This window comes from Vipera berus (assembly GCF_964194415.1).
Source record: "Vipera berus genome assembly, chromosome: 1".
NCBI classification, from domain to species: Eukaryota; Metazoa; Chordata; class Lepidosauria; order Squamata; family Viperidae; genus Vipera; species Vipera berus.
Window position 1 is genome coordinate 292,587,111 of NC_138202.1, and position 20,852 is coordinate 292,607,962.

A 20,852-nucleotide genomic window follows, 5' to 3' on the forward strand; every position below is an offset into this window, starting at 1 on the left:
GACAGTACCAAGGGGATAGTAGAGTGTCAAAGAATTGGAGAAGATCACAAAACAATAAGTTCTGAAAATCAAAATTTAAGGATTATGGCATAAACCGCTGAAGTGGTCTCAGTGGTTATCAGCACACTGAGTGCCATAGCAAAAAATTTTCCGAAAGCACTTTGAAAATTTGTGCATTGACAAAATTTCCTTCTGTCACTTGCAAAAAGCTACATTACTTGGATCCACATATATCTGCTTCAAATAGGTAGAATTTCATTCATAATCTAGAAAGCAATTTCAGAATTTTTGAAATCCAGTTATAAATATTATATGGTTACCACTTGATAACTGGGATCTGATTAATGTTGATAGAGCTTTCATAATAAACAAGAAACAGTATTGCAAAAAATGAAGCATTTTAATGGTAAGCCTTAAAGCAAATATATATATTTTAAAATTGGCTGTGGTGACCTTCAAGCAGAAAATGGAAGGGTACTATATCTATTTTTTAAAATGTTTGGTAAATGCTTTTTATGGATAGATAGGAATTCAGCTTGTCATAAGATATACTGGAATTTTCATAAATTTAGCAATGTTACACATTGTGATGAGTTGGTGCAGGAAAAAAAGATTTTCAATGCCAAAACATGCATATTTGCTAAGGACAAAGAATGCAGGCAAATACCAAAATATACAGCAATCAAGACATTAAAAACCAAGATCAGAGAAATAATAAAATTTCAGGAATATTTTGCTATGAAGTGTGAACAGAATAGGATCTTTAGTGTGAAGTGTAAGCATACCTAACTGCCTACCTGACCATTTCTTTGAGATGACAACATTGTACAAAGCACAGAAGTGGAGTAACGAATAGCAAGCCAAAGAAACTAAAGACATGAAGTAAGAAAAGAAAGGGAACTCCAAATTATTTTTCTTCTACCACATCCCTTTTTGGATCTTTTGTTCTTTAAACCTCTTACTTCTTTCTTTTTGAGGTTCTCATCATGTCTGTTCAACCATAACTATGTCAATCTTATTCTTCTTAAACTGTTCACTCCTCCATCATATATTTATTTTGTAATTCAGTCTTCATTTTCTCTATATGAATAAATCAGCTCAATGTTCTTATTATGTATGTATGTATGTATTATTTATTAAATTTATATGCTACCCATCTTGCTGTCAAGCGACTTTGGGTGGCTTACCATTTACTTGATCAGATGCTATTTTATTCTGTATACATTTATTCAGCACTGATTCACTTTTTAACCCTGCTTCTTTTTTTAATCTCACACAATTATTATTCCATTCCTACTGCTTTCAACTTTCCTACTGCTTTCAACTTTTCCTTACCGGTGCCTCCGGTAAGGGAATGCCGACTGGTGGCCCCCAGGGGGAGAGCCTTCTCTGTGGGCGCTCCGGCACTATGGAATCAACTGCCGGTGGAGCTCCGGATGACATCAGACCTCCGAACCTTCCGTCGCGGCCTGAAGACCCACTTATTCGAATTAGCTGGTCTGGCCTGAAGGGGGAATATGGGCTTTTAAAATTGTTGTTTTTATTATTGTATTATTGTTTTTATTTGGGCATTAGTTTAATCTTATTTTAACTTTTGTATCGTAATTTATATATGCCCTGTGAACCGCCCTGAGTCCCTAGGGAGAAGGGCGGTATATAAATTAAATAAAACTAAACTAAACTAAACTTTTCAATATCTCTCAATTCTATATAACTAGGCAGAAGCATGCATAACCATTTTCATTTCTCTAAACATTCATTTAGCACAACAGATTGTACACCATCCAGTACCTTTTGTCCAGCATTTGAATATTTATTTTTCCATTTTTAGTTACTTATGGTAAGGTATAAAACATTCATTATATCCACCTAAAAAACTGGAAGAAATGAAGCAAAGATAACCTGTAGTTTAGCAAATCTCATTTACAAGAAAACTCAGACACCTCTCAGGATGTGTTTCTTCTATAATCCAGGAAGGATTAGCCCTTCTTGATTCTCAATATAAATACAGAAATAAAATGTTAGAATGGCCTAGTTCACAAGAGATTAAAATGTATTTAATGTTTGTTAAATTGTGTATGTATATATTAGATTTAATTGTGATAACATCATTGAATATTTTTGTTTAGGTCTTTATTTCTTTTGTTTAACAAACTGCATGTGTCAAGATTAATTGGTCTTGTTGAAGTGGAATATGTATATTTTAGTAGTTTTTTAAAATAAATATTTTATTTTCTAATTTTACAGTCATAAGTTCTTAATAAGCAAAGTGTTGTCTGGGTCTATTAGTGATTGAGTGGTACATATTAACTTTCTTAGTCTAGTCTGATACATGTGCTTCCTTGGTCCTCTCTTCTTCCGGTAGTATGCATTTTTCCATACTGGACAAATAAAATTATTGTTATTGTTAATACATATACAATTAAATATAGACATCTTCATCATATTTTTCTGGCATTATACATAATACTGATAGTATCAATTTATAATATCTTTTCTAGCCAAAATGTATCTCAATTGCATTTGCACTTAAAATCCATTTATTCAATCAAAATCCTATTTTTCATGCTTTTTAAAAATTTTAATTTCCCATCAGTGTCAAAAATATCTCTATTGCTTATAATTTTCTCATAATAAATTATATTTGGGTAACCAAAAGCTTCCCTTATTCAAGCCCTTTTAGAATTTTCATATTTATTCTAGTTATAAATCCTATCCTAATTATAACAATACTTTTATTTCTAACAGTTATCTATTTTCTTAGCCATATTCAAACATCTGTTTAGTAGTATAATATCCCATCTAATAGGTCAGAACCTCAATTTTCTTCAGTCTTACTGTAGCTTTCTTCCTTTGCCAAATAACTTTCCAAGTCAGTACATTTAAATCATCAAATAGTTCTTCCTCTGTTTTGTATATATTATTTGGAATGAGGAAAAGAAATTGGTTGAATTGTTTTTGGAAGAACGCTCAACCCATTTATATTCATTAAACAGCCTCCATCCTTCTCCTTCAGTTTTTCTTTTCATTTCTTGTTTGTCAATATTCAGCATTTCTCTTAACAGCTTTATCATCCATTCGATCAGCTCTTTTTCCTTATCCTCAAATGTGTTCTGAGATCTTGACAAGCGTGATGTCTTTTCCATTTCCGGTGTTATCACTGCATCTTCTAATTTTTCATTTGTCTGTATCTGTTAATTCCTTCCTTTAGGTCCTCCATCTTTGGATCCGCTTCTTCTAATTTTCCTTCTCTTTTCTGGGTTATTAGTTCCTTCTTTGCAGTTATTATCTGGATTTGTAAGTTTAGGTTGGAAAATTGTTCTTTTATCTCATTTGTGTTATTTTTAGTCTCATCCTGAAATAAAACAATTGTCTCTTGGATTGATTTGAACGTGGAAAGAATTTCTTTCTGAGATTCATTAACATTTTTTTGTTGATATATCAAGCTGGGAGTTTTGGAGACAGGTGTTGAAGATGATTTTTTACCATTTAAGGCTGAGAATGGAACACTCATTTTGTTTTTGTATGTAGTCTTTATAGTCCAATAGGGTCCCCAACCCAAATAAGCAGCCCAAGAGTTTTTGTATTTCCCTTTTCCCAGCTGCAGTCTGCAAAAGTGAAAGTGTCCAGGAACAACAAAGATAAATTGAAGTGCCATAATTTTCCACTAGATGTCATTGACACTGTCTTCCAGCTTTCCAAATCCAAGCTTATTTTGCAAACTTTCAAATATTTTGTTAAAAAGTCTCAAAGGTATTTTTAGTCCCCAAATTTCAAAGCTATAGATCTGTATTAGTTCCAAATTGATCTTGTAGTTTCCTCTGTTTTCCCCCATAGCAATTAATTCGCCACTTTTCTTTTCCTGAGGGAGCAGGGCAATAACTTCCCTTCCCTCTCTCATCGGGGAGGATTCTTTGCTTTGGGCATTCTTTTTTCCAGGAAAGTAATGTTAGGGCCATAAAAGGAGGATGAAGTCTCACCCAGTTCCATCCATGTTGCTCAGAAATTGCTAGTTAGTGCTTGTCTTCAATTGTCAGCAGCTTATGACTGGCCATATGAATGTAGCCAGTCTTTCCCCTGCTGGTTTGGAGGGCTTCCTCAGATCCAGTGGAACGGCCGCTGCCCTGTCACGATCGATGAGGGTCCCCTCCTTTTTCATAGCCTCTTCGGGGCGACTTTTAACCCTTTTTAGGGTCCCCAGTGGGGTGAAATCAGGAGCCCCGTCTTCCTGCACCCATTATACCACAATGTCAAACTGGAAGGTCATATTTTAGTAGTTTTATTGCATACAACATCAACAAAGTTTAGAATTTGTTCACTTCAAATCTATCAAGTGGAAAAACCCATTAACTTTAAATTGATTTTTTAATAAACAAATATGCAAATTGAAATTTTTGTAGTGCCACAATGATACAGTTAGAAACTTGTAATGTTAGCAGGCAGTTTTTGGTGAAGCTTATAATATGACTTCAGAATGTATCTGTTTTTTAACAAATGCTTACAGTCTTGTTTTCTGTCATTATGTTAGACAACACCTTTAACAGTTTTATGTTAAAATAGAAAATTATGGCATAGTAAATTATGGCATATTTCAATATAGATTTTTGCCTTTTTGTTGTTGCAGTTCCCGGAGTGTGGGTTTTTTGGCATGTATGATAAAATTCTCCTATTCCGCCATGATCTGAACTCAGAAAATATTTTACAGCGAATTACGTCAGCAGAAGAGATACGGGAAGGTGATCTTGTTGAGGTTGTTCTGTCTGGTAAGAATATCTGTTTTCAGTGCAATCCTCATAGTGATTATACCAAAATACTACCATTGCTGGGAATAATTGTAATTAATAAATTGTAATATAAATATTTTTAAATGCACACCTACTGCAAAGTTGATGAAATACTTTATAAAATTGGATATTAAATTTGAAAGCATGGAAACTCATTTTTTTAATTGGAAATTGATTCATCCTGATTATTTATTGTAGTGGCCTAATCTCATGGAGTCAGTAGGTTTTTATTTTTGAGGTTTGTGGGTGATTATATTTTAAATAGTATAAAACATCATAGTCAAATCTATATTGAAAATGGTATTTTAAAATTTTATGTAAAGATATTTGTTTCATAGTTTTGTAGCATTTAAGGCATTATATTCACTATATTGGAGTCTTGTTAGTACTTTAATATGGAGGAAGGCATTAAAACTTACTCTTTTTTATATATGTATTTTTAAAGCATTAGCTACAGTTGAGGATTTCCAGATTCGACCTCACATGCTTTACGTTCATTCCTACAAGGCCCCTACTTTTTGTGACTATTGTGGAGAGATGCTTTGGGGCTTGGTACGGCAAGGACTGAAATGTGAAGGTAAGCCAATTAATAACAATGAGAGTTACTAACAATGTTTCTGTTATGTACTGATATTAACCGTTAATGTGTTTTGGTTTAAATGTGTCTCCAACTGTTTTGGAGGGAAGCTGAAGTTGTATTTGAGCGGGAAAACCAGCTTTAAATCTGATTGGTCACCGCCTAGTGGTGGCATGTATAAATATCTGTCTGTTGAGTTCAGTTTTGTTATTGCAAATAAACATGTTACATTAGATCAGTCTGATCAATGTCTCCAAGAACCCACTACACAATAGTGGCGACGAAGGTGGGTTCTTGCTGAAGGAGTGATGCCTTTTAGAGTTGAAGTCACAGGGTGTTAGCCAAGGCACCAGAGCCCTGGTGGGACCACGTCCCCACCCTGCCTGCCAGTGAGCCAAACTGGAGGCACATCGTCCTGAGGGATCCGTCCACAGGATCTAGGCAGTTCATCTCCTTCGTAGCAAGAGAGGCAGCGTCCAAGACCTCACAAAAATTACTACCATGGCCAAGATGGGCAGACTAAATGAGTTTGATGTCTCCCACCCAGAACAGTGGAGCTCCTATGTCTCCAGGGTGGACACCTACTTGCGGGCCAAGCAGGTCGGAGAGGACGGGCTGAAAGCGGCGACCCTGCTCTGCATGTGTGGGCAAGCCACATACGACATCACTGAGAATTTGGTGGCATCAGCCAGCATCGAGTCAGTAACATATGCTGAATTAAAAAGAAGATTGAAAGAACACTTTGAACCCAAGCTGTCCATAATCGCTTGGCGTCATGCCTTCAAACAGAGAGAGCAAAAGTCAGGGGAGCAAATTTTAAAATAACCAAAGTTTTCTTTATCTCAGTTCATAACAAAATCTAGTGTTCAAAGTACGTTTCTTGTCAAATCGAGTATATGGATGGATTTCTTATCTAGCAAGAAGAATTATGTTTGGTTTATGGAAAAAATGATGCTATATAAGCTTTTGAGTTCCTTGCAGAAGGTGTACTCTAGTGTATTCAAATGGCCATGCTGGTGCAATATCAGAAATAATGAGATGATGCAGTGTGGGAGGATATATCAGTGTGAACATTTTCTGTTTTCTTTCTGTACTTCAACATATAACTGTACTTCAACATAAACCCTTTCCACGTGTCTATTTCCTAATCATTATCAAGTTATTAATAATGAGTGCAGGGTAAATTATTACCAGGCGCAGTTGGGAACAGCTTTTGAAGCAGCTGTTGAAGTCTGAAAAAAGTTCAGCTGCTTTAATTATTTGAAAAGAAGTGTTTTATATGCATTCCTTTCACTGTGCATACAGGGTATACCTCCCTTGATTATTCTGAAGCACCTCTTTTGATATATTAGTGCATAGGGGCATTAATAAACCAAGCCCTATTCATTGGCTTGTACCCTAATCTGATGGTTCTAACAGATTCAGGAGTACAGTGTTTAAATAATCTGTTGGGGAATAAGCTGAGGAAAATCAGCAGCAGCGTGAATTGCATAACACAGGCTGTTTTCCAGCTTTAACCAGGGTGAAGTGGGGTCAGAAAAGCAAATATTCAGGCCAAAAACATTCCATGCATTGCAGAGATCTGCTGTTAATTAAATGATCATGGCTATGTTAGAGGTGTTGGTTCAGTTTTTAAAAAACGTGTTATCTTTGCCATATATTTTGCTTAATCTGTCTTTCATCAAATAGTATCCTAATATTGTTAAAATGTGTAGCATCATCAGTAAAAGTATGTTTATCTTCTCTTTTTTCCCCCTTCCCTGTATTAATTTCATTAGGGTGTGGATTAAATTATCACAAGCGATGTGCTTTTAAGATTCCAAATAATTGCAGTGGTGTAAGAAAGAGACGGCTATCTAATGTGTCTTTACCGGGAGCTGCACTTTCTGTCCCAAGATCTGTACAAACTGATTCTTCGTCCACAGAAGAGGTATTTATTTATTTTTCTTTTCAAAGAAGAATTAAAGAAGAGTTAAAATCAATTTGGTAAGACATTGTTATTACCCAAAGCACATTATCCCAATTCCTTATTCCTTAATCATATGAAACTTTAAGATGTATTATTCAGACTTAATCTTAGCTGAGAATGGTCACTTCAAATAATCTTCTAACTTTCCTTAAAATCCAGAATTTTGCTTTTAAGTGAATGTATATGTATGTACATCAGCATAGTTTGGTTTATTGGACATTTACTTCACTTTTTAGTGCCTATCAAAACTGACATATAAAACAATAAATGTATGTTCATTATATTTTTGAAATACAGTTGCAAGGAAAAGTATGTGAACCCTTTGGGATTACGTGGAGTTTTGCATGAATTGGCCATAAAATGCGCTCTAAACATCATGTAAGTCACAATAATAGAAAAACACAGTCTGCTTAAAATAATACTACACAAACATTAGCTGTTGTCATGTTTTAATTGAACATAAGATGGAAACATTCACAGTGCAGGGTGGAAAAAGTATGTGAACCTTTGGACTTAATAACTGGTTGACCCTCCTTTAGCAGCAATAACCTCAACCAAACGTTTCCTGTAGTTGCAGATCAGACCTGCACAACGATCTGGAGTAATTTTGGACCACTCCTCTTCACAAAACTGTTTCAGTGTAGCAATATTCTTGGGATGTCTGGTGTGAATCGCTCTCTTAAGGTCATCCCACAGCATTTCAATCGGGTTGAGGTCAGGACTCTGACTGGGCCACTCCAGAAGGCGTGTTCTGTTCTGTTGAAGCCATTGTTTTGTTGAATTACTTGTATGCTTTAGGTCATTGTCCTGTTGCATCACCCATCCTCTGCGAAGCTTCAGTTGGCGGACAGATGGTTGTACGTTTTCTTGCAAAATGTCCTGATAAACTCTGGAATTCATTTTCCCATCAATGACAACAATCCGTCCAGGCCCTGAGGCAGCAAAGCAGCCCCAAACCATGATGCTCCCTCCGCCATGTTTTACAGTGGGGATGAGGTTTTGATGTTGGTGTGCTGTGCCTTTTTTTCTCCACACATAGTGTTGTGTGTTCCAAACAACTCAATTTTGGTTTCATCTGTCCACAGTATATTTTGCCAGTAGTGCTGTGGAACATCCAGGTGCTCTTTTGCAAACTTCAAACGTGCTGCAATATTTTTTTTGGACAGCAATGGCTTCCTCCGTGGTGTCCTCCCATGTACTCCATTCTTGTTTAATGTTTTCCTTATTGTAGATGTGTCAACAAAAATGTTAGCATGTGCCAGAGATTTCTGTAGGTCTTTAGCTGACACTCTAGGATTCTTCTTTACCTCATTAAGCATTATGCACTGTGCTCTTGCAGTCATTTTTACAGGACGACCACGTCTAGGGACAGTAGCAACAGTGCTAAACTTTCTCCATTTGTAGACAGTCTGTCTTACTGTGGACACATGAACATCAAGACTTTTGGAGATACTTTTGTAACCCTTTCCAGCTTCATGCAAGTCAATAATTCTTGATCGTAGATCTTCTGAGAGCTCTTTTCTGTGAGGCATGGTTCACATCACAGTGCTTCTTGAGACCAATAAACCCAAAACAGGTGTGTGTTTTTAAAGGGCAGGACAGCTGTCAGCAACACATCCAATATCATCACACTGATTGGAGTCAAGGTTGGCTCACTCCTGGCTCCAATTAGCTCTTGGAGAAGTCATTAGGCTAGGGCACGGGTCGGCAACCTGAAACAGTGAAAGAGCCACTCGGAACCGGTTCTCTCACAAAAGTAAAAAACTGGGAGCTGCAAAGGACGTCCATGTGCACGCATGCTCAAAACAACAGGCTTGATTGACAGAACAGTGGAGCCTAAGGGGAGACATGCAGCCGCCCTGCCCCCTCTGCTCTCATTCACTCGCCTTTGCTTGGAAAAGCTTCTCTCGCTCTCATTCACTCATGTTTTGTTTGCAAAAGTTTCTCTCTCACTCTCTCATTACCTCACCTTTGCTCTAAAAAGCCTCTTTCACATACTCATTCACTTACACTGCTCAAAAAATGTTTCTCTCTCACTCTCATTCACTCACCAACTCAAAAGGCCAGCCACGGCACCTCCATTGACTTCCATGGGGACGCTTGGCAATTAAAACCACTCCTGCTACTCCTTCTACTGCTAACTTTTTCACTTGGTGCTTGGTTCCGATTTAACCTGAGAATCCCCGGATGTCACTGCTGGGGGTGGAGGAGGCTGCCCATGTTTGGCCTTAGCGGAAGCCAACGACAGTAGCGGTGGAGGCGGCGGCGCGAGAGAGATGCTGGAGTTCTGCCGCATCTCCGTCAGCCTCCGCCTCCCCCATAGAAACAAATTCCCGTGCCGGCTCTCATGGCAGCAGTGAGTCCCAAGGAGCAGGCAATCGCTCCGGCGGCGGCGGCTGCTGTTGGGGCCGCCCAGTGCAGTCTCCTTCTCTTTGTTTCAGTTTGCTTTCTGCATTTGGAACGAAGACACAAGATTTGGTGTTTCTCCGTGCCCGCTCATCAGCGGGTGTGGAGAAACACCCATTCCCTCTGCTGAGCCATCCCAGTTACTTCCCTGGAGCACCTTCATATCTTGCAAGGGCGCACAGGGAATCTGCGTTTCTCCACACCGCTGATCAGCGGGCGCGGAGAAATGCCCATTCTCTCTGCTGAGCTGTCCCAGTTGCTTGCATTGCAGAAGGCAAGCATTTGGAATGAAGACTCGAGATTCAGCATTTCTCCCCGCACGCTGATCAGAGGGCACGGAGAAACGCCCATTCCCTCTGCTGAGCCATCCCAGTTACTTCCCTGGAGCACCTCCATATCTTGCAAGGGTGCACAGGGAATCCGCGTTTCTCCACACACGCTGATCAGCGGGCGCGGAGAAACACCCATTCCCTCTGCTGAGCCATCCCAGTTACTTCCCTGGAGCACCTTCATATCTTGCAAGGGTGCACAGGGAATCCGCATTTCTCCACACGCGCTGATCAGCGGGCGCGGAGAAACGGCCATTCCCTCTGCTGAGCCATCCCACTTACTTCCCTGGAGCACCTCCATATCTTGCAAGGGCGCACAGGGAATCCACGTTTCTCCACACGCGTTGATCAGTGGGCGCAGAGAAATGCCCATTCTCTCTGCTGAGCTGTCCCAGTTGCTTGTGTTGCAGAAGGCAAGCATTTGGAATGAAGACTCGAGATTCGGTGTTTCTCCGCACACGCTGATCTCGCTCTCCTTACAGTCTCCCTCTCTTTGTTTCAGCTTGCTTTCTGCATTTGGGATGAACACTCGAGAGAGGGAAACTGTAAGGAGCGCGAGATCAGCCCGTGCGGAGAAACACCGAATCTCGAGTCTTCATTCCAAATGCTTGCCTTCTGCAACGCAAGCAACTGGGACAGCTCAGCAGAGAGAATGGGCATTTCTCCGCGCCCGCTGATCAGCGTGTGTGGAGAAACGCGGATTCCCTGTGCGCCCTTGCAAGATATGAAGGTGTTGCCCGGCCTCCCCTCCGGCCCCGAGCAGCCCTTCTGCCTCGCACGCGCGTTTGTTCAGGCTCCGCTTGCCTAGCAAGGGGGAGAAATCTGCCCGGCCTCCCCTCCGGCCCCGAGCTGCACGTCTGCCTCGCACGCGCGTTTGTTCAGGCTCCACTTGCCTGGCAAGGGGGAGAAATCTGCCTGGCCTCCCCTCCGGCCCCGAGCAGCCCTTCTGCCTCGCACGCGCGTTTGTTCAGGCTCCGCTTGCCTAGCAAGGGGGAGAAATCTGCCCGGCCTCCCCTCCGGCCCCGAGCAGCACCTCTGCCTCACGTGCGCGTTCAGTCAGCCTACGTGTCCCCCCCACACCCCATCTGACCAACCTACACACCTTTTTTCCAGCAGTCCTCCATCTCTTCTTCTGCTGCCACCACGTGCAGTCTGAAGAAGAGGTTTGTGGACAATCCCACAAACCAAAGAAGTTCAGCCAATCAATTCGCAAGATTTTTTTGGTGAGAAATTTGAATTGATTGGTTGAACTTTTTTTTTCAGACTGCACATGGCGGAGGACTGGGAGCCGCAGGACATGGCTGAAAGAGCCGTGGGTTGCCGACCCGTGGGCTAGGGGTTCACATACTTTTTCCACCCTGCACTGTGAATGTTTCCATCTTATGTTCAATTAAAACATGACAACAGCTAATGTTTGTGTAGTATTATTTTAAGCAGGCTGTGCTTTTCTATTGTTGTGACTTACATGACGTTTAGAGCGCATTTTATGGCCAATTCATGCAAAACTCCACATAATCCCAAAGGGTTCACATACTTTTTCTTGCAACTGTAGTTTCCTCTTGCCAGAAATGCAGATATTAAAACATTTATATAGGTGTTAAAATTATACTAAAACCACTACAATATTTCCAAAACTGCATTAAGAACTTCTGAATCAGAAGTTTTCAGACTTTTTCCTAGCTGCAGAACTTCTTAGTTAAAGAGTTCTCAGAAAGCTTCATCAAGAAGTAAAGCTTTAATGACAATAAAATTGACAGTAAAACAAAATTTGTGCTTGTTATAATTTCTTTATGCAACTTATGTGTATATTAAATGTATTTGAATTTCACAAAAATGGTATGCTCCAATTACTATCCCAGAAATTTCCTCCATTTACTGTATGTAAAACAACTAGTTATTGTAAATGCAAAAATATCATTTCCAATGTACAGACATTAAAGCTTGAAATTCATAATTCTTTGGAAAATTAATGTTGTCTTCAAACAAATCAGTGCTTCAGCAACTGGGATATGATTGTTTTTCCTTAGAAAAATGGTATGGATGCCCATGGCTGTGTTCAAATAAACATTTTTTTGCTCTTAATCTTTCATGAAACTCCATCAAGATTAAATGATGTAACTTTTTAAGTTGTAAGGAATTAAGAATTACCTGATAAGCAATGGAATGGACATTAGCTAATGCCTGTTGGTACTGCTTAAATATGGGCATAAGTTCAATTAAAGTAATCATGGAAGCATTTAACAGAGGCAGAAATGGCTGTCTGACAAGTGCTGACAAATAATGAAAGTTCCTTTTGTCAGTTCATACTAAGATTTTCAATGTTTCCAGCCCTAAGTAGAAACAGTGTTGTAGTAGACACACTGTTCTACAGTTAGTTTTCAACTTATAACCAATCGTTTAACAACCGTCTAACAAAAGTTATGATGAAATTGAAAAAAATGAATTTTGATTGGCAGTTGCTCTTAAAATTGTCACAACATCCTTGTGGTTAGTGATCAAAATTTGGGTGCTTGGCAATTGGCATGTATTTGACGGATAAAACAGCTTCCCTGATTCACCTGAGTGCCATTTGCAACCTTCCGAGCCATGTTCTGACAAGCAAAGTGAATAGGAGACACTGAATTTGACTGCAGCAAAATGGTTATAAAATTGGGCATGGATCATTTAATCATCACATTACTTAGAGTTCTTGTCCCAATTGTGGTTGTAAGCTGAAGACTACCTGTATTAGATTAGATTTTGCTCTAATTTCTTGGTCTGTTGCTGTGGAAGGACATTTGGAAAATATGCTGGAGTTAGGAATGGTTGGAATCTACAGCGAAAAGTATATTACTGAATTACTTCTCTTTATTCATGAGTTTGTTTTTATTTTATTTTGCCTTTATGCAAATAACTCAAGGTGGTTAAACTTATTCAACACACCTTCCTGCTCCTGTTTTCCTCACAACAACCCTGTGAGATGGGTTGGGCTGAGAGAGGGTTATTCATGCTCAAGGCGCCTTGAAGTTGTTGTTGTTGTTTTTGCAGCGTTGCCATCCAGAACCTAGTAAAAGGATTCCTTCATGGAGTGGGCGTCCAATATGGATGGAAAAAATGGTTCTTTGTCGTGTGAAAGTCCCACATACCTTTGCTGTTCATTCTTACACTCGACCCACCATATGTCAGTACTGCAAGCGATTGCTTAAAGGTCTTTTTCGACAAGGAATGCAATGTAAAGGCAAGTGTTTTTGTAGCTGCAAGTTAATGTCAACTATCAAGGCTTTAAAGTCTTTTTAACTATAAAATGAAAGTTAAATAAGCAGGTTACAATGGCATGTGATCAGTAAGCTATATAAATAAGATGACAGAAATTTTATGGAAGACTCTGTTCCTATTAACAATTAGTTGTTTGAATATACTGGATACAGTTAATGAATAGAATACCTCTATTTTTGTCTTCTGAATTGAATCATTTGCCTGCAAGAAATTTCTTATTAGTTAGTATTACCTGGTGACGTTTTAGGCTGTGCAAAGTTACATTTTAAACTTACTGGATTCAAGATTAAACTAGTATAGGTAATGTTATTTATCATCTATCTTTTTCTTTCTGCCCTGTTTGCCTAAAGTCATAATGATCATAAAAGAATATTAGTGGACTAAAAAAGTTTATGATTTCAAATCCTAGTTAAAATCTAAATATGCATAATGCCATTGTAAAATATACTGCTCAAAAAAATAAAGGGAACACAAGATGAGACATCCTATTATTAAATAGAGTACATTGTGTTGTTTAAGTGTTCCCTTTATTTTTTTGAGCAGTATATATTTAGCACCGTATCTGATGCTGACAATGAAACAGGTAGACTGAGAATTCACAACTCACTTTCTTAATTGCCGTTTAGATATTGATAATTCTACTTCTGTGCTGAATCTTAGCTTTAAGGTATCTTCTTGGGAGTGCTCCAGCTCTCATCATTCTCATTCAATTAGAATCACCTAATTGAAGAACCTTGCAATGGTAGTGCCGTATGATACAGCTTTATGTTAAATTGTAGCTTTGGTCCAAATAATTATTTGCATTTTTTATTACTTTAAAAATATGTCCTGACAATAAATAAAAGTGACTTCAAAAAGAAACTTCAAAGAGATTATACAAAAATAATAAATGCATAAATAAATACAATTTATCCTTAATTTAGATTGCAGATTTAATTGTCATAAACGCTGTGCCTCTAAAGTACCTAAAGATTGTCTTGGAGAAGTAGTCTTCAATGGAGGTAAGATATGTCTTGTAAGCCGTTGCTAGAAACATAACTTTGGGTTATGGTATACATGTATGGCTTTTCTTTGCACTTCTCCCTGTTCTGCATATACTAGAATTGCTGTCAAATACCTCTAGACTGCCTAGACTAGCAGAGTGAAAACTTTATTCATACAGGTAGTTCTCGAGTTATAACCATAATGGAGCCTGCTCATTATGGTTGCAAAATGTCATTAAATGAGAAGCCCACGTGATTGCCTCACTTAATGACCCCTGTCCCTGATCTCCCCAGTGTGGGTGAGGCTCTGGGAGATCTAGTGCTGGCCCCGGCACTCCTGTCCTGGGCCTCCCAAGGCTTCCCCACATCCTCTGAAGCATCCTGTGCTCCACTTCCTGTAGGCATTGATTTGGCTTCCCATCTCACTAGGTCCCATATCTTCATCTCCATCCTGCTCCTCATCACTGATCCCACATTTATCTTCTGTACAGTGGATATCTGGAGTCCCAGACTTCACATTGGGGAAAGAGAGCAGGCTGCTCCATCTCCTGCATCCTAGCAGGGACATTACAGTGACTATAATTTCAAAAGTGGGTTGTGAGTAACTTTTGGGAGGTCTGTTTCAAGTTTGAACGGTCATTAAGTGACTGGCTGTAAGCCAAGGGCTACCTGAACTACTAGAAGGAAAACAGCGCTGGGTGCAAAATATTACTTTCAGCAATGCCTCAAATTTTAACAGGATTTTAACATTTTAAATTGCCCTAAAGAGGAATTACTTCATGGATTACTGCCTTGTTGTGGCGAAGGGGCTTGTGCAATTTAATGAAGCTATGAGCTATGCCGTGCAGGGCCACCCAAGACGGAAAGGTCATAGCAGAGAGTTCTGACAAAACATGATCCACTGGAGAAGGAAATGGCAACCCACTCCAGTGCCATGAAAACCCTATGGACAGTACCAAAAGGCAAAACAATATGACGCTGGAAGATGAGCCCCTCAGGTTGGAAGGCGTCCAATATGCTACTGGGGAAGAGCAGAGGGCTAGTACTAGTAGCGCCAGAAAGAATGAAGCGACTGGGCCAAAGCTGAAAGGGCGCTCAGCTGTGGATGTGTCTGGTGGTGAAAGGAAAGTCCGATGGTGTAAAGATTTTTTCTCCATAGGAACCTGGAATGTAAGATCCATGAATCAAGGAAAGCTGGATGTGGTCAAACAAGAGATGACAAGACTGAACATCGACATCTTAGGTATCAGCGAACTAAAATGGACAGGAATGGGTGAATTCCTAAAATGGACAGGAATTCAGATGACCATCAGGTATACTACTGCGGGCAAGAATCCCTCAGAAGAAATGGAGTAGCCTTCATAGTCAATAAAAGAGTAGGAAAGCAATACTGGGATACAATCCTCAAAATGACAGAATGATCTCAGTTCGAATCCAAGGCAAACCATTCAATATCACAGTAGTCCAAGTCTATGCCCCAACCACCGGTGCTGAAGAGGATGAAATTGACCGGTTCTATGAAGCCCTACAGCACCTTATAGAACTAACACCCAGAAATGATGTCCTTATCATCATGGGGGATTGGAATGCTAAAGTAGGAAGCCAAAAGATAACTGGAATAACAGGCAAGTTTGGCCTTGGAGTACAAAATGAAGCAGGGCACAGGCTGATAGAATTTTGTCAAGAGAATACGATGGTCATAGCAAACACTCTTTTCCAACAACCCAAGAGACGGCTCTACACATGGACATCACCAGACAGTCAACACAGAAATCAGATTGACTATGTGCTCTGCAGCCAAAGATGGAGAAGCTCTATACAGTCAGTAAAAACAAGACCAGGAGCTGACTGTGGCTCAGATCATGAGCTTCTCATTGCAAAGTTTAGGCTTAAACTGAAGAAAGTAGGGAAAAGCACTAGGCCACTCAGGTATGAATTAAATCATATCCCTCTTGAATATACAGTAGAGGTGACAAATAGATTTAAGGAATTAAATCTGATAGAGTGCCTGAAGAACTATGGACAGGCTCACAACATTGTACAAGAGATAGCAACCAAAACCATCCCAAAGAAAAAGAAATGCAAGAAAGCAAAATGGCTGTCTGAGGAAGCTTTGCAAATAGCTGAGGAAAGGAAGGAAGCGAAAGGCAAGGGAGAAAAAGAAAGATACGCCCAATTGAATGCAGAATTCCAGAGAATAGCTAGAAGAGATAAGAATGCATTCTTAAATGAACAGTGCAAAGAAATAGAAGAAAACAATAGAATAGGGAGGACCAGAGATCTTTTCAAGAAAATTGGAGAGATGAAGGGAACGTTTCATGCAAAAATGGGTATGATAAAGGACAAAAATGGCAGGGACCTAACAGAGGCAGATGAGATTAAGAAGAGGTGGCAAAATTACACAGAAGAACTATACAAGAATGAGCTTAACGTCCCTGATAATCCCAATGAGGTGGTCACTGACCTTGAGCCAGACATCCTAGAATGTGAAGTGAAGTGGGCCTTAGAAAAGCTGAGCAACAACAAAGCTAGTGGAGGTGACAGTATTCCAGCTGAGCTATTCAAAATCTTAAAAGACGATGCAGTAAAAGTGCTACACTCAATTTGCCAGCAAATTTGGAAAACTCAACAATGGCCACAGGATTGGAAAAGATCAGTTTACATTCCAATTCCAAAGAAAGGCAGTGCCAAAGAATGTTCAAACTATCGCACCATTGCACTCATTTCTCATGCTAGTAAAGTTATGATTAAAATCCTACAAGCTAGACTCCAGCAGTATGTGGATTGAGAACTTCCAGAAGTACAGGCAGGATTTCGAAGAGGCAGAGGAACTAGAGATCAAATTGCCAACATACGCTGAATCATGGAGAAAGCTAGAGAGTTCCAGAAAAACATCTATTTCTGCTTTATTGACTATGCTAAAGCCTTTGATTGTGTGGATCATAACAAACTGTGGCAAGTTCTTAAAGAGATGGGACTACCAGACCATCTTATTTGTCTCTTGAGAAACCTATATGTGGGCCAAGAAGCAACAGTGAGAACTGGACACGGAACCACTGATTGGTTCAAATTTGGGAAAGGAGTCCGTCAAGGCTGTATACTCTCGCCCTGCCTATTTAACTTATATACAAAGCACATCATGAGAAAGGGAGAGCTAGATGAATCAAAAGTTGGAATTAAGATTGCTGGAAGAAATATCAACAACCTAAGATGTGCAGATGATACCACTCTAATGGCAGAAAGTGAAGAAGAACTAAACAGCCTCTTGAAGCGGGTGAAGAAGTAGAGTGCAAAACTTGGGTTGAAACTTAACATTAAGAAAACCAAGATCATGGCATCCGGCCCTCTCAATTCCTGGCAAATAGATGGGGAGGATATGGAGGTAGTGACAGATTTTATTTTCCTGGGCTCCAGGTTCACTGCAGATGGGGACTGTAGCCAAGAAATTAAAAGACGCTTGCTCCTCGGGAGGAAAGCAATGACAAATCTAGACAGCACACTAAAAAGCAGAGACATCACCCTGTCAACAAAAGTGCGTATTGTCAAGGCTATGTTCTTCCCAGTTGCAATGTATGGCGGTGAAAGTTGGACCATAAAAAAGGCTGAGCGCCGAAGAATTGAGGCCTTTGAACTATGGTGCTGGAGAAGACTCCTGTGAGTCCCTTGGACTGCAAGGTGATCAAACCGGTCAGTCCTAGAGGAGATCAACCCTGACTGCTCTTTAGAAGGCCAGATCCTGAAGTTGAAACTCAAATACTTTGGCCACCTAATGAAAAGGAAGGACTCACTGGAGAAGAGCCTAATGCTGGGAAAGGTTGAGGGCAAGAGAAGAAGGGGACGACAGAGAATGAGGTGGCTGGAAGGAGTCACTGAAGCAGTAGGCGTGAGGTTAAATGGACTCCAGAAGATGGTAGAGGACAGGAAGGCCTGGAGGAACGTTGTCCATAGGGTCACGATGGGTCGGACACGACTTTGCAGCTAACAACAACAACAACAAAAGAAGAATACTCACTTCAAGTAGTCCTCAAATTATGACCAGTCACTTAGCAACTGTTCAACGTTATTATGACACGTTCCCAAAAAGTTACTCGTGGCCCAGTTTCAAAGTTATGGCAGCTGCAGAACCCACATGGTCTTTTGCCATTATGACTGTCTACAGGGATGCTGCAGTGCTCACCCATCTGCCCATCCCAACCCATTGAGCCTGTCCATCCAAGGGAGAACAGGCCAATTCTAGTGGGCATGAATCAGGTGGAGCTTGCAAGTTTCCAGCTGCCTCTCTACCCAGCAAGCAAGGGGAGATCAGGCTGGCCATAGTTTACAAGCTTCCAGTTTCTTTCCTATCCAAGAACTTGCAGGATTCAGATTGCTCCACAGCTCAGCAACACTCAACTTAGCTTTCTGTTTTTTGCAGCTTCTGAGAGAGGCACCCAGCCTGATACAGGAACTGCTTTCTTACAAGCCTAGCCTTGTGGCAAAGCAGGTGTAATTTTCATAAATGTGTACAGGATTCCCGTTTTTAAGGAAGCTCCATAAACTCCAAGAACAAATAGAACCTTCTTAAAAAAGAAGTGTCTACAGTGTCACAAAAACAGAGCCTGTTGCACAAGGGTGCCATAAGGCTGGGTCTGTAAGAAAGCTGATTGCTGAAGACTGCAAACTCTGAGTGCCTGATCTCCCCTTGCTTCCTGGATGAGAAGGAAGCTGAAGGATTGTGGGGACCCTGAAGATTGAGAAACAGAGCACAGAATGCCTCAGAGGGTGTGAGTAGCCTTGGAAGGCCCAGATAGGCAATCTTGGGCCTATGTAGGCCTCCTGAGGCCTCTACCATCTCTGAGACACCCAATGCTCCATTTAACGACCTTCAGTTTGTTTAACAGTTCTATCAGGGAGAGCAAGGGGTGGGGTCATTAAGCAAGGCCTTTGCAACATGCATCCCTAACAGGCAGGCTCCACCATGGTCATATGTCAAGGACTACCTGTAATTTCTTTTTGTCTTATGTAACATTTTAAATCTGTATCATACATAAAATGTCAAATATATTTTACATATACTGTATACCTGTATGCTCTACATTGTTCTGAAGATCTGAGTAGCAAACATTCTTCTATTAACAACAACAAAACCAAAAAGATAAAATTCTGATTGGCAACATGCTAATTCTTTTGTCTTACTAATCACTGACTATTCTTTGCATGATTACAGAATTGGCTTCCCAAACTTAATTTCAGAGTAAACATTTGTATAGAATACTGTCTTATGTCATCTCTATTAGCCAAATTATAGTTTACATGTAGATAGCCTTTTTCTGAAGCAATTTAAAACATTGTTATCAAATTTATTTTATGTAGCTTGATATCTGTGGCTCTCTAAAGATAGAATTGTTTATGCGTGTGTGTGTGTGTGTGTGTGTGTGTGTGTGTATGTGTGTGTTCATATAGTGCGGAAAGTGAGTACTGCTTATCCTTGGATTACCTGCTGTGTTTGACGCTACAGGAAACCAGATTTAATTTGCATGGGCATTGAACCAGGTATAGAGGGAGTTCTGTTCTCAGATTGTCATCCTGTCCACACCCTTTCCTGGAAAGGTCTGGTCATGGTGCTGCATCAGCGGGATGAGAGTCACCTGGCACAAGTGATGGAAACTATACTTATGGCAACTTTCCACTAATGGAGAATTGCCCTGTTTCTGGAAGTAGCTACACGCATGAGGTAGTTGTTGCAAAACAAAGTTTTGCCCCAAAGTTTCTGCTTGTTCTGTTTCTTGGCTGAGTTTTGGGGATTTTTCCAGAAACCTAGTACATTCTAGTAAATTCTATTAATGTGATCTATTTCTTAATATGATATTTTGCACATATTGAATTGTAAAATTATGAAATAAAAAATATTTTATTGTTTTGGGAAGAAGAACCAGCTAGCCCAGGCCAAGATTCTGATATGCCAATGGAGGTTGATAGCAGTGAAATGAGTAGTGATGTTGGGAGAGGATTGGATGATGTGGAAGAACCATCTCCTCCAGAAGACAAAATGTTTTTTATGGATCCACCAGATCTTGATGGAGACAAAGATGAAGAGGCTGTAAAAACTATCAGGTTGGTTAAATAAAGATATTGCACTTGGGATACATATATAATACACCCTTACACATCATCCACCACTTCCATCTAAGACTAATATTAAATACTATATATTGTGCAATTTATACTTTTGTTTATATGGTTTTTGTCCAATAGTTGCTTTAAAAATAGTTCATTAAGAGAGGTAACATGGAAATATAAGAGGCAACATGAAAAATAATTTGTTTTACAGAGTAAGTCATGGAAAATGTGATCTGGATTTATATGACCATTTTATTATGCTGATTCCAGTTCAAACTCATTCCTAATGCAAGTAAATTAATTTGGAAGAAAATGTTGTAAGCAAGGAATAAGTTTTTACAATGAATGTATGTCTTGTTTAGTCAAGTTAAAGAAGCATAGATGCAAATTGAAAAATAAGCTATTTGTACTTTATATGTGTGTACAAGTTGTAATGCAACTAATTTGCTC

At 39.7% G+C, this 20,852-nt stretch overlaps 1 protein-coding gene across 1 annotated transcript in view; it reads left to right on the top strand.

The window, feature by feature from the left end:
• The window catches only part of PRKD3 (protein kinase D3), a 67,147-nt gene that overhangs the window by 19,283 nt on the left and 27,012 nt on the right, over positions 1-20,852 (top strand). Inside the window, exons 3-8 of the mRNA XM_081313573.1 lie at positions 4,625-4,763; positions 5,230-5,361; positions 7,140-7,291; positions 13,093-13,282; positions 14,244-14,321; positions 20,210-20,396. Of these exons, the coding sequence (XP_081169699.1) occupies positions 4,625-4,763; positions 5,230-5,361; positions 7,140-7,291; positions 13,093-13,282; positions 14,244-14,321; positions 20,210-20,396 (878 nt within the window). The remainder of the gene's footprint in view (positions 1-4,624; positions 4,764-5,229; positions 5,362-7,139; positions 7,292-13,092; positions 13,283-14,243; positions 14,322-20,209; positions 20,397-20,852) is intronic.